Genomic DNA, 16,783 nt, shown 5'->3' with positions numbered 1-16,783 from the left:
TTATCTTCTTCCCTCCCCAGTAAGCTCAGAGGGCACGCAGACTCGTGTGGCTCCTCTTGTTACTGTTGTGCTTATTCTTGTTTCCCCTGCAGTATGCACTTTATAAAAAGATGACACAGGCCGCCATCCTCATCCAGAGCAAATTCCGAAGTTACTATGAACAAAAAAAATTTCAGCAGAGCCGGCGTGCTGCTGTGCTGATCCAAAAGTATTACCGGAGTTATAAGAAATGTGGCAAAAGACGGCAGGCTCGCCGAACAGCTGTGATCGTACAGCAGAAACTCAGGTGGGTTGAGAAGATGTCACGGAGGTAAAGCTGTCTTGGCGAGACAACCCTGACTTGGTTGAAGGAATCGCCCTGGGCTGACATTAGGGTCTGTGTAGGGACTAAAGCATCTTGCACTTCTTTTCTTTCCAGATCATTCTGGATGTTGTGACTTGGTATAGCTATGCCTGTGCTATTTGTCTACTTTTATCTATTTAGCTCCTTCTCTCACCACCCCCCACCCAATTATTTTGGTGTCACTATCCAGTTTCAACTTGTAACTGAATTGGGCAGGACCAAAGTTTCTACTCAAGATGGCACTCCCTCACGGTGATCTAAATTGTAGTGTTACTACACGTAAGACCTTCAAAAGTAATTAGAGTTAAGTTATTCCATTTTAGAGAGTGTAGTAAAAACTTGTAGAACAGTAAAATACATTGATAAAAGCAATTTAGAAAATAGTAGCCCAAAGAGGGTATCAAACTCAGGCGAATCAGTGTCTAAGTGAAGAAAGCCCGTCTGATGCCAGAATACTGTTTTTAACAAGATGAGCTTATAAAGAGTTGTGGAAGGACAGTTAAGTGACATCTGATTTTCGATCTTTATCTTGTCTCCCTTAAAGCATGAGGAGAGTGTTCATACACGCCCTTCCTCCTTCTCTTCCAGCCGAGCCCAGACAATTCTATAAAAGCAGGATCTAGTCATGCTATTGGATTTGCTACATGAACTGTTGGAAAGAGTTCTCTCTCTCACTGCTGACCCGTTTTCAGCTTTTGCATTTTAAGCTTTACAGCACCCTTCTCGTGACAATAATTAATATTCTGGGTTTTTCAGGAGCAGTTTGCTAACCAAAAAGCAGGACCAAGCTGCTCGAAAAATAATGAGGTTCCTCCGCCGCTGTCGCCACAGGTACATTAATCCTCATCTATACGTTTTACTCCTCAAGGATGATAAACAACCCTAATCTTCTTAACCACTCATTAACTCCTATGTAAAGCTAATCCCCCTGCAAATCATCAGGGTAAACGTCCTAAATTACAATAGGATCATAGAACTCTAACTAGGGACTAAGTTGCTGCTATTGGAATGCTGGTAGCTGTTCCTGACTGTGCTGTAGATGTTAATGGACATTCATGCCAGGGTTTTTCTGTTTTAATTTGGGTGTAAGGACAACTTAGTTGGACTAGCTTTGAATTCCAAGTTTCTCTTTAACCTCTTATTTATATGCCATTACAGTATGTTCTAAACCCTTACTATGCTAATGTGTCTCCAAACAGAAAATAAACAGTTTCTATTCTCAGGGAAAGGATAGAAAGCCACTAATCCATCCAAGTTTTCTGATGTAGAATTTCCGCTAAATAGCTGCTGCCCTCTGCTGGATATGCAATGGCTAACATGCTCTGTCAAATTACCAATTAAAGCTAGTCTGCGATGAGGAACGGGAGAAATTATTGGAATGAAATTGTGCAGGAAAGGAAGAACATCTGAGATTAGAGGTGTATTTTCAATGACTCTCGCATTCCTTGGAGACACAGCATCTTCCCGTGGAGCTAAGAGGGGTTTCTCTTTGTTTCCTCAAATGGGAGCTTTTTTGTGAAGACAAGGTTCTTTACTTAGGTTTGGGGGGCTGGTGAAAAGTGTTTTGTTTTCTTTATTTAGGTTAGTATCCCACTCTGATATCTGTAACAGCGGCGTCTGAGCTGCGTTGTGATGACTGTGGTATTGCTGTTTCTCTGTGCATGCATCAGGAGCTGTGCAGATGACAGAACCGAACTTGAAAGCAAACTCTTTAGTGCCTTACTTCCTCTTCCTGTTTAATTGTACCGAAAGCCCAAGTGTCCAGATTCAATTTGATCCCTCAGAGCTTTCATTTTACGTTAGTTTTTCTTACTCCTAAACTATCTGCTTGCTAACTGAAAATATTTTGACTTTGAGACTTAATAGGGGTTAACTGGCTACTTGTACTTAAATTAACAAAAGAATTCATTTATATGACAGTAGAAGGAAACATGCACAGGGCCACACATTAACAGTCATAAAAACTTTAAAAAGAACATTCTTTAGGATATATGTAGTATTCCAACGTCAATACTCTGAAATAAGAAGTCTCTTTAGGAAATGCACATCAAAATATGGGACATGGCTATGACATGATGGATTTAATCCTACAAGCCTCCCCAAAGTCAGTCTTTCTTCTTTATGACGCAGTCATACCTTTGACTCGGGAGTAAATTACTTGCAACCAAATATGAACAGTTGGCCACTTTCGTTTGGTGAACACATGGAGGACTCTCCGAGGCCTTCTCCGTGTGTTCTCACATGTGCTCACACTCCCTTCTTCTCTTCTCCTGTCCCACCTACAAAATGAAAAACCCAGGAAGGCTATCTAGCACTGCTGAGACTGTAGTTAACATGCTCCCAGCAGGTTTTATTTTCAAGAAAATTACCTTAACATTGTTCTTCTTTAGGTCACTTCAAACAAATCAGAATGTTCACAAGTTAAATTTTCCTTGTTTCTTCTAGTCTTATCCTCAAGCTTTGAAAATATGTACAGTACTGCAACCTTGGTGATTATGAGCAAAATCACATAAAGTCCCATGCTCATTTTCTCTTTTTTGGCCAAGGCCATGCCGTGTTTCCACTGGGTGAGTTGAGAGAGTCAGATATTTAAACAAAGCATAAATGCACAAAAAGGCTGCCTCCCAGAGTAGGCTGAACAGAGGAATCCTTTTCCCGTGTTTTTAGAGTTCTCTTTTTTGTAAACTAGTAGAGAAGAATTTCATGAAGATTTTACCTTTCTTAATTCATATTTTGACTAGTAATAACCTCCTAAGGCTAAGAAGAAGGTTTGTTATGAAGAAAACATCAGATTATGGACTCTGAATTTCTATTCATTATTTGGAATTAAATAAAGACCCCTGTTGGCTCTTTTCATGACTTGCCGTTTAGTGGTTCAGATGTTAGAAAAATGTGCAGGCAAATTTTAATAACCTCTGTATACTGACCATATAAGGTCATTCTTCACTTCCCATTCCTGTACATTCAGTTAAGGAACTTGAAGAAATCCTGAAAAATCTGTCCCTGAAGTTCAAACTCATATATTCCCTAGGATGTATGTAACCCTGTTTCCATTCTGAGTTAGTGAACATTATTTTAAGAGAAACTGTCATGTTTATCGTCCCTTAGAAGCATTAAAATCTATATAAAATAAAAACCTCATATGACACCCACTCAGAAAATGTAGGTAGGTGGCTTCAGGAATCGATAAGAGGCATCTCATTTCTTAAGGATTTTGCTAAGTCTTATGACCCCGACATTTTTTCAGTTAAAAATAAACTGGTGAACTTTCTACCTGCTCATTTCACATACCCCACCACCACTCTCCTTTTCTTTCTTTCCCAAAAAGGAACCACTTGATACTCTTTTTTTGTTGAAATAAAGCTATTTATAAGATTTCTGTTGTGACCCTCACGTGCTAATAGCTCTTTGGTGTTGTTTTACTGTCTAAAGCCCCCTGGTGGACCATAGGCTGTACAAAAGGGTGAGTGTAGCTGCCTGCTAGCCAGTTTATCTGTATCTTCCATTTTCAATATTTTGCTTTTTGCTTGCTTGCATGGGGCTGCAGCCTAGGTATGCCAGTAAGTTTCACATCCATTTTGAATGAAATAAGATAAAATAAAAACTAACCCTAATTACTAACACTCTGCTACTTTATACAACAGGGAAACAGTCACATACAGTCGATGTACAAATGCATGAGTCAGTGGCAGGGAGGACCTTGGGAAACCGCCACAGGGCATGCTTAGAACTTGGTGGAGAAGCCTTCAGTATAAAAAAATGGCCAGTGGTACAAGTTCAAGTCTAAATAAGGCTGCACTATAAGAAAACATTGAGCAAGTAGTTATTTGGGATTAAAACAATTCGCCACATGAAATTTTCTCGACTACTGTTGTGTCCAAATTTCTAAAGCAAGAAGCCTCACTAGGTGGTACTGGCCTTTCTTTTTTTTCTTAACTAATATATTTCTTGTTTAGAATTACCGTTTCCCCATTACCCTGTCCCTATAGTTTTATTTTCTAAATCTCCCTTTCCCTGGTGCTATGAGGTAAGTCAGTACACAGGACGTTCACTATAAACTAGTGAGTGAACCTGACTTCCAGCATTTAATGGCAACGCTGACTCAAGAAAATGTAGTGTAAATTGTCTTAAATCTATGTATTCTATGTTGCAGTTAAGAGTGGATGTTCCAATAGAATTTGTATTTTAAAGGAATGATAATGAATAGGTGTTCAATAGACACTAGTAGTGTTCTTGAGATTTTAGAATCTGATGCTGATTTCTAAGTGTGCGTGAGGGGCAGAAGTCTCTGCCAGATGTGACTGTAACACGTCTTAAGTTATAATAAAGTATTTAGTGTCAGGAAGCTGTTTTTTTAAAAGCCAGGAATAGAATTCACCAAAATCAGACTTGAATTTAGATTAATTTGACAACTTTTGTCCTATAGATAGTCTTAAGGAAAGATGCATTTAAAATATAACCTGGGAGTTATCTCTATCAACTCAACCACATTCAGCACCCTCCCTTCTTAACCTTCCGCTAATACTTTATATAATCATATGTAAGATTTCTGAGAAAAGATTATAATTCAAAAAATCTAAAGCTTCTAACGTTTCCAAAGATATTTCTCATCTAACTACATTTATGTTGATGCTAATATTTATTCATTATATTTTAAACCAAGGGTTGGCAAACTTTTTCCTAAAAGGCCAGAGAGTAAATATCTTAGACTTTATGGGCCATACAGTCTCTGTTGGCTACTCAGCTCTGCCATTCTGGCACGCAAGAGGCCACAGACAGTATATAAACGAATGTTTGTGGCTGTGTTCCAATAAAACTTTATTTACACAAATACGCATTGGGCTAGATTTGGCCCATGAGCTAGAATTTGCCAACTTATGATGATAGGAGAATTGAGTTTTTATAAGTTCTCTGTAAATCAAGACCTTATCCCTATCAAAGATTTAAAGTCTCACCTATTTAAAACCACAGATAGTAGCGAAAGAGAAACTCGTTCAAAAAAAAAAAAAAAAGCTACACTCATTTGTAAAATTAACTAGTTAGTCCTCTTTAGAATTAGGCAGTTGTTTACAACTGAAATATTTCAAGTCCCATGTGGTAGAGCTGGCTCAGAGACGTCTGTGTTTGAAATATAAGAGAAAAAGTGGACAAACATCTCCATTTGTCTCTCTCTCTCTATTCCCTCTCACTCTCTGCATACACAGATAATATTTCTTCCCGTATTAAAAAAAAACCTCCAAGAGAACAGATGCATGCCCTAGTTTTCAATTTAACTAAAAGTTGTATCTTGCATGTCATATGCAATTAATATAGTCTGCTGCAAGGAACCAACGTTTCAGTAAAAGTGGTTGCTTATGCACTGTTGAAGCTTGTTAGTTTCTGATATGTTAATGATCATTTTTAAGAGTACATTTTCTAAAAGTGCTTTTCAATGCCAACCAGAATCCCTCCCTTAATTTCTTTAGTGCCTGCTGCATTCTGTTGTGAGCTCCTAAAACATCTCCTCATGCATGGAAAGTCGGAATTTCATAACATCCCTCATGCCTCTCAGTCTTTAGAGAGTTTGAGAGACAGGAGCTGAGAAGCATTAAGGTTCCTTCTTCTAGTATGATCATGTTTATCTAACTGTACAAATTGAGAAATAGCTTATCTATGGCTTTGTCTAGTTACAGATAAGATCTCCTCCCCCTCTGTCCCATCGGGGAAGTCACAATGACACTCCCTCTGATAGTCCCCAGGTTGAAATTTCTCTTGGGAGGCAGAGCATTCTCTGAGGAGGATTCATATTCCTGGAATTTATGTCAAAGAAGATAATATACTTATTTTATTAATTTTTAAAGTATACCATATTTAAGACATTTAAGGTTTACACATCAAAAGATAATATTTTAAAACTTAAAGAATTAAATTTTATGGTACAGTGTTTGTAAAACACTGTTTGACCCCAGCTCCTAGGTTAATGAGGCAGAAGGATATCTAAAAAGGTAGGCTTGTCAGTCATCAGAATTAAGACACAACAGGCTAATTCCAGCAGCCTAGCAATCAGAAAATACCATTTGTGTCTTCAAACTTTTAGTCTTCACTTCTGGAAGGCTAAGAAAAAGCACCAAATACTCTTTGCTGAGTCTCACTCATTTTTACTTCCATCTTAGCCCCTAATGTACCCAATAACTTAAAATGGAGTTATCAAATTCTTGATTCTGTCCTAGGGATTTGTTTTGTCTTGGATGCAATGACTATTTAAGAGAAAACTTTTGTTATACACAGAGAGATATTTGAATCAGTAGTTTTAATTATTTTTCTTGATTAATTTAGGTGTTATACTACTTTCAGCATATGCCTGAAGGATTTTTAAGGCTGAAGAAACTTTCAAAGTGCACAGACTGAAAATACTACTTTCCAGTTGGATTTTGAGTGTAACAGGATGGTATTCAGTGCTATAGCAGAAAACCCAGATACCTCATATGTAAAGGGAATAGTAAATAACTGAATTATACATAGATTTATCCTCAAGGTATTAGACCAAAAAGGACAATGCCTCTTTTTCTAGTTGGAATATAGATTTCCACTTTTTCTCTAAGACATTTCTTTTTTGTGGGTATTAGAAACTGTTCTCATACCTCAGCAAGACCGCTCTCTGAAAAGCAATTCCTAAACAAATTCCTTCTTTCCCTAGATGAGATAATATTTCTGGGAGAGGGCTTTAAAACCCATGACAGTCACTACAGGTATTATGACCAGTGGGAATTCTGGTATTCAGATAATCTCTTTCTTGTAAATTGCTGGCCTAGTACCCATGTTCAATAAGGGTGGGTGAAGCTATCCTTCTGGAATAAAAGAACCCTCGTTGGAGGAAGAAGAGATAACACTTTTTGGTTACAAATTTTTAAGCCACAGATTTTCTCTATATTTGCCAACGGGGTTTCCAAACACTAACCTTGCCAGATGCTGTCAGTTCTTGGTAAGTAGAGGTGCTGGCACTGTGGAGAGCAGCCCTGGGAACTGTCTTCAGTGGGTCCTTATCAAGTTCTGCAGGTTACGCTTGCCCTTCTGCTTTGTTATATACACTTTTATCCAAGGGACAATTCTCTAACGATGCCTGAAAGTATATTGTTTAACTGGGAAAAGTCAACGGTGCTCTAAGTCAACAACCATGATATCACCCATCTTTAGTTAAATTTGACCAGAGGTATAGTTTCCAAGTGTCCAGTATATTCAGTGAGGAGTAAGAAATGAATGTGGGATGTGTCATCATGGATGTAATTTAAATCTCCAAAGTAATTTTGTCTTACTTGCCTCTTTTAGGGAATGAATCTTTTTGGAACACAGTGGTGTGTGTTAAATGGCAGACAACATGCTCTGTGTCATTCTTATTGGGCCTCTCTGTCTTTTTTGTTTTGCAATCCAAATGAGATTTCTGGAAAATGGCAAGATCTCTCTTTTCCTAAATTCCCCCACAAGCTATTGCAGCTCTCAGAGCAACAGGTAACTAATCAGAAAGCCGCATCTGGCTGCCCTGTATATTTCTGACGTCCAGCATTGCGAGAATATACCTGCTGAAATCCACTGACTCATGAAACATTTCTCTGGCTGAGCATTACTGAGTAGATGTAATGAAGCAGCTTCGCCTTATGCTTTACCCATGGAGCCATTGTTCGCTATAAGTTTCCAAAGGAGGCCTACTTCATTTATTCATAAATTATCATTGGACGTCTGACGGAAGTAAACCCTGTGGGCTTTGCTGGCTTTCGGTGCTGTTGCTTACTACATCACTTCAGTACATTATGATGCAACATTTTCTTTGTTTTTTTTTTTTTTTTTGGTTGAGACTGCAACAATATCCCAAAGTGGTGATTATTTTCAGCCTAGAATGCTTGGGGAAATCCTGGGATTATCTTTAATTTTAATAGTTGAATGGTCACAGGTCAAAGTCTTGCTGTCTGAATTACCTTAACTCCAAGCCAGTAATATGAGTAGTATTTTCTAAGTTACTGACACGAGGTTCAGAAATGTGGTCCCTGCAGCTCTCCTGATGGGAGCAACAGCCTTGTACCTACAGAAGCTATAGTTGCTGTCCTGTATTAATTATCTTTACAATCTCAGGGAAGACTGCTTTGCCTGTCTTCTGTGTGATGAAATTCAGAAGTAAGTGTAATTATAATGAGATTTGTTTTTAGATAATCTGGACATTTTTAGGTTCAGTTCTTTCTTAGCTCTGAATGAGCCTAACAGGTATAATTCCTTAAGAGAACCAGAAACTCAAAAACCCTTAGCTGAGTTTGCATAACATAACACCACAAAACTTTATTGAACATCTGCCTTCTAAGTTCTATAGATATGGTGACCATAGGTACTGGGTTTTCAAGTATAATTCCAATTTCAAAAATTCTGGTCTATATTTACCAAGTTTGTATACTGAGAAATAGCCTTACAACACTAGTAATATCAATGAAACCAGTTCAATCAATTGATTTTGGTTTAGGTCTATAAAATTGAATTTTTTTTCTTCCACTGAATTTTTCAGTTTTTTTTTATGTCATGTAAATACAACATTTGTAAGACATAGTAGTGGTAACAGATGGATAGAAAAACATCTTATACACTTTTTTTTCCCCAAAGAGTGACAAACAGGAATAATTATTATTACAAAAGAAGTACATACTCATTGTAGCACATTTTGGAAACAGAAATAAGAAAGGAGAATCACCCAGAGATAATAACTGTTAAACTTTTACTCTGTATCCTTCTCGTGGTAGATGTATTTTTACTTAACATATGTCTTTTAATGATTATTCATGTCTATTTGAAATTCTGAACATCTGTTTCTTAGAATTTGCTATCAAAATTCTAGTATCAGATGTTGTTTTAAATCACTTCAGTGATATCATTGTTTTCTGTGTCTTTGGAGGCAATATAACATTCAAACATTATTTTGTCCAATTGACGTTGATACAAAACAAAACAAAAAATTAGGCACTTCTATCTTATCCTAATCATCTACCCTCAAGTAACATAAAACTCCACTTATAATTTCAAGAGAGCAGATTGTAACAGTTTTTCAGTTTCATCCAAACTTGCAGAGGTACATTAACAACATGGTCTGCAAATTGCAAGCTGGAGAATGAGGCTAAAAATCTTCCGTTTCCTTGATTCTTAGATCCATTCTTTTTACAGGTGTCAAATCTGTGTAGTAAAATTGATAAGTACATTTTATGTGTGGTTATTTTTTTCTCAAAACATTGTAATCAAATGAATATAGGGTCTTACAAAGGATGGCATCTTAGAATCGAGAAAATATAATTGTTAGTTGTCATCAGTTTTCAACAACATACTCATCTCCTGCCATGGAAATTTTCCAAATGCATGTTTTCTATAAAGTCTTTTGGAAAAACCAATAATATAAGAATTGTTTTTAAAATTTTTTGTTATCTCAAGATATTATTAGAGGCGGTGGAGTGGAGTGGTGAAGTCAGACAAACCTGGGTTCAAATCCCTGCTCTGCCATTTATTAACTATGTTATTTGGGGCAGGTTGCTTAATTCCTGTAAATCTGGGGTTCTACATTTACAAATTGGAGATAATGGTGGTGTTGTAAGGACTAAATAAGGTAACATATTAAGTAACCTGTACAGCTATTGGAACATAAGCATTCTCTTCCTTTTTTCCTAATTCCTCTTTTAACGACTTTCTGTAAAAAAATGCCTATGCCATTTAAGTCATTTGGATACCATTTATAATGCTAGTGTACTATGAAAACTTCATCATGAAACTAAGAACTAAATTCTCCACTTTAGCTCAGGAGTTATGAAAGCTTAGAATATATACCTGAAAATTGGAATGTCTCATTTTTCCAGTGTAGACAATCATAGTCATCTCTGTGTGTGGACATGCATCTCTTCTTAACTTAGTGGTGTGTGAGGCTATCACTAGTATAGCCAAGTATTTACATGGTAACTTGAAAACTTTGTGAAAACTTAGTTGACTTTTTAATTAGTTCAGAAAGAAACTGCAAAAAACTTCAAAAACAAATGTGACCATTTTAACTAAAAGAAAAAATGTTTTAAGTTATACCCACTGTGACCAATTGATTACAGATTCTTTGATATAAAACATTTCTGGTTTATAATTCACTCTCCTTTTTATTTCATCTCAATGATGAACCTAATATTTTTAAAGCATTCCTGTTCATTCTAGAAAAACTGTGAATGGATATCTTTGTGTCTATGCTATCAGATTTTGACTTCAGAATTCTTCAAATTCTAGAAATCTCATCAGTGATGGAGCCACTATTGCATATTTGTGAATGAGTCCTGTACTAGTGCAGAAATAAAATGTAGTATTGGAAGTAGCATGCACATTTTGCGGTAATTCAGCAACTAGGTCTGCACAAGTACAGATATATTGCATGCCCAGGAGGAAGGTGGCATCGGTGCATGCCTTGCATTTTTCCAGCCACAGGGCTGTTAGTATAGATGTTGCATGTTTAAAAATTGAACACAGAATATAGCATGTTTCAATTTTTAAAAAGCCATTTATTTATCAAGTATGCATGTCCAAAATTAGGGACCTATAATGATGCACAATTCTGTAATGTCATCCAAATTACCCTAAAATTTAATAATCCATGGTATATTTAATTATAAAATTTAAAACTAAGTAATACCTGGAGCCAGTTATGAACATAGCACTGTATTCTAAATGTACCTGTTAAGAAAGAAGGATTTAACAGCTTTGAGGATAAACTGTTCAGTCAAGCTGGGCTTGGTGTATTTAATGAATAAATCAGACAAATAAGAAATTTTCAAACATTATCATTCTTTTTAGTATTAATGACAATAAAATGACAAAGCTTTTTTTTCTGAAAGAGAGCATCTTCTCTTTGAAGAAATTCTATCAACTTTGCAGAACTGATTCTGCTTGGAGGGGGTAAATATCAGTGTTTTCTTAAATTGCTATTATAGCATGTGTTCCATTCCATTGAATCCCAACCTATATAATATGGCAGTAACTTATTACCAGTTTTTCAAAATGTTTTCTTCCTACCCAAGAGTTATCAGGAAAGTAAACTAGCATTTGTTTTAAAATAAAATTTAAATTTTTTGGTATAACTTAAGATAACAGGAGAGAACTTACTCTTGGAGAATCAGAAAACTATATTTGGGAATTATTGACCTCTGTATAGGCCCCTATTAGAAAAACAAATCAGACTTTTTCTTGTCATGCTGTTGAGGCAGAGTGTACGTGTCCTGAGAAACGGCTGCTTCTGTACGTGTCCTGAGAAACGGCTGCTTCTGTTTGGCTAACACCATCCTCTCACACTCATTTTGGGGAAACGAATGTTATTGTACGGTGTGCAGCACTGTAAACTCTCTGTGACGTACCCAGCATGCAGTGGCTTCAGATGTTAGACCCTACAGTCACACTTGCACTTGATCATTCTGATGTTAAGGCAAGCTCTTAATTATTTGTCAGTAAAGAAAAATATTCTTATAGCTTACAACCTCTTCCCTGGTACCCCATCTACACCAGGCAGCCGTATTAAAAAACAAAGGCAAATTTTTATATTAAAAAATGTAGACTGGAAGTGATAATTAACAAATAACTTGCTGATATGGACTTTCCATGACTCGATAACAATCTTGTTCGAATTTGTTGACTATGACACGTTTGATAAAAAGAACAGAGTACCTTATTGGTCTCGCAGCCTACTGCTGTCCATCTGGGAGCACTGGGGGAAGTGACCGGAACATCTTTTAAAGCTACAATGTGGAATGGGAGGAAAGTAAGGAATTATGAAAATCAAAAAGACTCCACAATACACGAGTGAAATCATAGAGTTGTGCAGATGGATGATCAGGTTCAAGATACCTAACAGTCTTGAGTCTGTGAGCAAAGCAATAGTTCAGTCCCTCAGTATATCAGAAGCTAAGTAAATGTGTGTGCAGTTTCCCTAACTTGCATCATATGGAAGTATAGGGCATTAATAGTGGTCCACCAGGCTAAAAAGAAAGTTATTTGAACAATTAACTTTTTCTAAGATGAGCATTTATTGTTGCACTTGATTTAATGCAGTAAACTTCGGTTTTGCCTTGTTTTTAGAGCACTTGATATAGAACAAAGTTTCAGGAAGGGTCATGTCATCTTCTTTGAATATTTCCCCCAGCAGTTTAACAGGAGTTTCTTTTGCCATCAGTCCTCAAAAGGGTTTTTGTCTGGGTTTTTCACTTCAGAGGGAATGGTAACACCCTTTCCTTTATCTGGTCACAGTGTCATTATATATAGTTGTCACCTGGTATTTTGTTTGTTTCTCTTCCAGAGTGAAAGAATTGAAAAAGGCCAAGGAACTTGAAGACATACAGCAGCATCCCTTAGCAATGTGACATTGCTTTTCAGACTGTTTTCATTTGTTTTTAGCAGAGACATGCAACAACAACGACACACACACGCACGCACATGTACACACACACACACACACACACACACACAATCCCTCTGCAGTTTTGGGGCGATCAGCTGCAGGATTTTAACAGGAATGTTTTGGTCATTGCATTTGCACTTTCATGGACAACTTTTAATTTGATCAGCAAGACATCTTGGAACTCAATCTTCTGTTGGATCATGGGAAAACAAGACACCACGAGGAATTGAAAGAGGCTTCCTCTTAGGAAGAGGCCGTTTTCCTTCTCATATAGGGCTGTATTCAAACATCGTGTGGAACTGTACAAATATTTATACCAAAAATATAGATAAGAAAAGTTGGGGATGCACTAGCCACAAAGGAGAAGGCTGTTCCTGCACCTGTCAGTGATTTCCAAGAAGCTGAATCGTTGGGACTGGTTCTCAGTGGAGGGCTTAGATCATACAATCTTCATTGGGTCTGTGTGTTCTCATTTCCTTCACTGTTTTTATTTCATTTTGTTTGTTTGTTTTTGTTTAAATCTCTACAGCACACTTAATGCAACTTTTAAAATCTGCAGGTTTTTATTGTCTTGTGGAAATTTGCAGAGGGGCGGGTGTGTGCTCAACGGGTAATGCATGGGAGATAATGAGAAACAGCTTACAGAGGTTAAACTTATTTTCCTGTCCCTACCACCTCCCAAGGACCTGCGAGGATAGTAATCATCTCGTCCCTTTTCTCATGTCCAGCACTTTAATTTTTTTGCCTTACTTTCATGTGCAATGAGAATTACTTAGAGAATTGGTAAAGCATGTAGCTTTTTTTAGTAACCTTGGAAACTGTAGTCATTCTAAGGAATCATAAACTTTGCCTGGACATCTGCCACCTAAAAGATCAGTGTGGTGCTGCGTTCTGGCCAGTAAATTCCATATTTTTGGCTATATCTCATCCAAACAGAACAGTTTCTGTGTATATATAGAAGGTAGAAATGGAAAGTGAGAAAAATATTTGAAAGGGATTATATTAATTGCTAAATATTTTATTCACAAAGGTCAATAACATGGCAAGATAAAATTATTTGTATAGTTTTGTCTGAATGAGCGAGAAAAATGAGGATGTATTGTTTGTATATATTGTATATATTAAAACAAAGAGATATGTGCATGAAATCAAGAAAAAAGAAACGAACAAAAGCAAAGCATTAGTGGCTATGGTCTGTAAAATGAAACAAAAAAACTTTATTTCACTATAAGAGTACTTTATTTTAAATGTTCTTTAGAAGAACATTTTGCTAAAGCATGACTAAACTGCAAAAAAAAAAAAAAAAGAGCTACTGTATTTAGACTTAGGAAAAAAGGCAGAGTAACATTACTTAAAAAAAGGATATGTTTACATTTAATTTTGGCTACCAGTTTATTTTATTTTATTTAAAATTTTTTTTTGCCAATGGTGCCAAGTAATGTGAATGCTAATATTGCTTAAGAAAATTAAGTTCCTTTTGCTAAACAGATAATCATAAGACGAATCAGTATATAGCCTAACACCGTCCACTCACTCCAACGAAGAACACTTAGAATGATCAAAACTCGACAAAAGAAATAGTATGAAAAGTAGAAAAATGTCTCATGTTTTCATATCTCCTGCTGGAAATCGGAAAATGTAATTTAAAAAATTGCACAAAAAATAATGAAAAATTAAAAAGATGCACACTGGTCTTGTAGGGATGTCATGGTCTATTACTATTTCCACATAATGAGGAGCCAAAGAAATCTGATGCTTTTAAAAATTAAACTACTCATGTTAAATCGAGAGAATAAAGTTCGCATTTGCTGATGCCAGTTTAAAATTCCCAGGTTAAAGCTTCAGAATCAGTTGGTGTAACGCTGAGATCATCATTTTTTCTTGGTTCTGGCTGCCAACTGTAAGTTAAAATTCAAGGCTTGTTGTGAAGCCTAAAAATAGTCACAAATAAGCTTTTAAACTGGTGTCTTTAGAAGGAAGGTAGATATAAAAAGATTGCGGTAAAAACTGGGGTCAGTGCTCTTGGTGCCTTTTCTATAATTGTACTTGTTTTTTAATTACTTCCTTTCACTGCCAACCTCGACTTACTGTACAGTATACGTCTTACTGCTTGTGATCAGCTTTGACAACTGTGACAGCCCCACAGTCAGTAGCCCCCTGTATACGTGTAAACGGAGCTGACTCAATTTTGTTTTTAAATGTGTGGGTTAAGTTGCAGCTGTTGCAGTCTCCCAAACACCTATTATTTTACATAGTTTGACCTATAGGAGGACACTGAGTAATTTACAAACACACAATTGCATTCATAAATGGGAATCGAATGTGAAAGCCAGCTCTTTCAGAATATCCTATATTAATACTGAATTTAGATATGTTTATTCCATTTATTATGGTACAAATAACTGATCTTTTGACAAGAGTAATGACCTCAGTGGATTTGCTTTAACCTTCACATTTATTTATTTTTTTAATGTTTCACATGCTACATTATTAGCTGAGTAAGTTAGAAAATTCTGGAAGATAAAAACTTACATAGAATTAGGAGGGTTCTTATGGAGGGGATAGGAAGTAGGTTCAAAATCTACCCGTGTAACCTACCAGTACATCTGTGAATCCTAGTTGAGGTACGAATGCACTTCCACTGAAACGGAGCATTGCTGACCGCTTTTTCTTGGTTGTGAATCTTAATTTTGAATCTAAGATGATAGGTAAGCGCAGCTTTCTTGGATAATCTGAATTCCCAAGTGCCAGGAGTAGGATTTCATTATAAAATTAATAGCTAATCTTATTCTGTCTCCTGAAGACTTAATTGCTATTCTTGTTACCCATTTGAAATCAGCTGTACTGTGTGAACAAAATAAAGACAATAACTCGAACCCCTCTCTGGCTGCACGGTCGCTTATGGCAGTTCCACACAGTAGTTGGCGCCCAATGGGGGGTCCCTGAGACTTGCATGTAAAACTAGTCTAGATGTCTTCTTTTTTGTAAGTTTTATTTTTGTAATTGTGCATGTAAAGCATCATTGAATCAATGGATCTGTTGAAGAACTCAGCTGCTGGAAACCATGCAAAATGTTTTGAATTGCCCTTAAAATATGGAAAATGTTTTCTGAATGCTTTATATTCTTTCTGCTGTAAATTAAAAATGAAGAAAATTTCCCCATACTATGTGTGTGTTTTGCTTTAACTTTACCTGATATTGAGATCCAAGGTGATCAGCACATTTCAAACCATATGAAATAATTTCAAGTATTTCCTTCGATCCAGGCACAATGTTTTGACATTGAATGTTACATAGTTTCAGATATGTCCATGACAGAAAAAATCTCTTAGTAGAGCCACTGTTCCTAGAACACTTGCTTTTCAGCTATCTTCCCAGGCACTTCTCAACATGTTAATCATTTGTCTAAGTGCAGTTATTTGAAAGATAAAGACATCAATCTAAATTCACTTTTTCAGTTAAAATCCTCTCAAGTTTTTTAAAAGGCTTTTTCCAGCTGACACTGATATCAGTCTCTTTCTGAGTGTTCTGTCATCCTTGTCTCATTCCATTTCACTGCAGAGCCTCATCTTGTCTCCCTGGTAGTCCCTCTTCCACTTAATCCTTCTCAGTGCTACTGCCCGACAGATTGTACATGAGGGATCTCCCAACTTCATGAGGCCTCTGTGGTTTCCAGAGCCACTGCATTTAATTGACATCTTTTCTTGTTTATCCTCACTCTTTATCCAATCTTACTTTCGTCTACGCCCCAACCTGCATCCTCTGGTTGGTCTGTACAAACCATGCCTATTTCCACTGTTGTCTTTGTTCATGATGTTTGTCCATCCCTTGCCTGGAAAGTTCTCTTTAGCTCCTTACCCAACTCAAATCCCACCTCCTCTGTGGCACTCTCTTGTTTATTCTCACGTACACTAACATTTCTCTTTTCAAATTATTCCATTTAGAGTTGAAGAAGACAGTTCAATATTTAAGTATTTTATTTTTCATTTCTCATCTAATCTGCCAGTTAACCTATTAGTGTT

The 16,783-nt window shown here is 36.6% G+C and overlaps 1 protein-coding gene across 2 annotated transcripts in view; it reads left to right on the top strand.

The window, feature by feature from the left end:
- CAMTA1 (calmodulin binding transcription activator 1) overlaps positions 1-15,925 on the top strand; it is an 868,791-nt gene extending 852,866 nt beyond the window's left edge. For both annotated transcript variants that reach the window (XM_087446886.1, XM_087446888.1), the window contains 3 exons: positions 93-286; positions 1,100-1,174; positions 12,660-15,925. In XM_087446886.1, the coding sequence (XP_087303012.1) occupies positions 93-286; positions 1,100-1,174; positions 12,660-12,723 (333 nt within the window). In that variant the 3' untranslated portion in view covers positions 12,724-15,925. The remainder of the gene's footprint in view (positions 1-92; positions 287-1,099; positions 1,175-12,659) is intronic.
- The last annotated feature ends 858 nt before the right edge of the window (positions 15,926-16,783 follow it).

Source organism: Ceratotherium simum, chromosome 22, assembly GCF_057802395.1.
Source record: "Ceratotherium simum simum isolate JZ-2026a chromosome 22, ASM5780239v1, whole genome shotgun sequence".
In the NCBI taxonomy this organism is placed as follows: domain Eukaryota; kingdom Metazoa; phylum Chordata; class Mammalia; order Perissodactyla; family Rhinocerotidae; genus Ceratotherium; species Ceratotherium simum.
The sequence above is the reverse complement of the archived record's forward strand: the minus strand, read 5'-3'. Positions and strand labels throughout refer to the sequence as shown.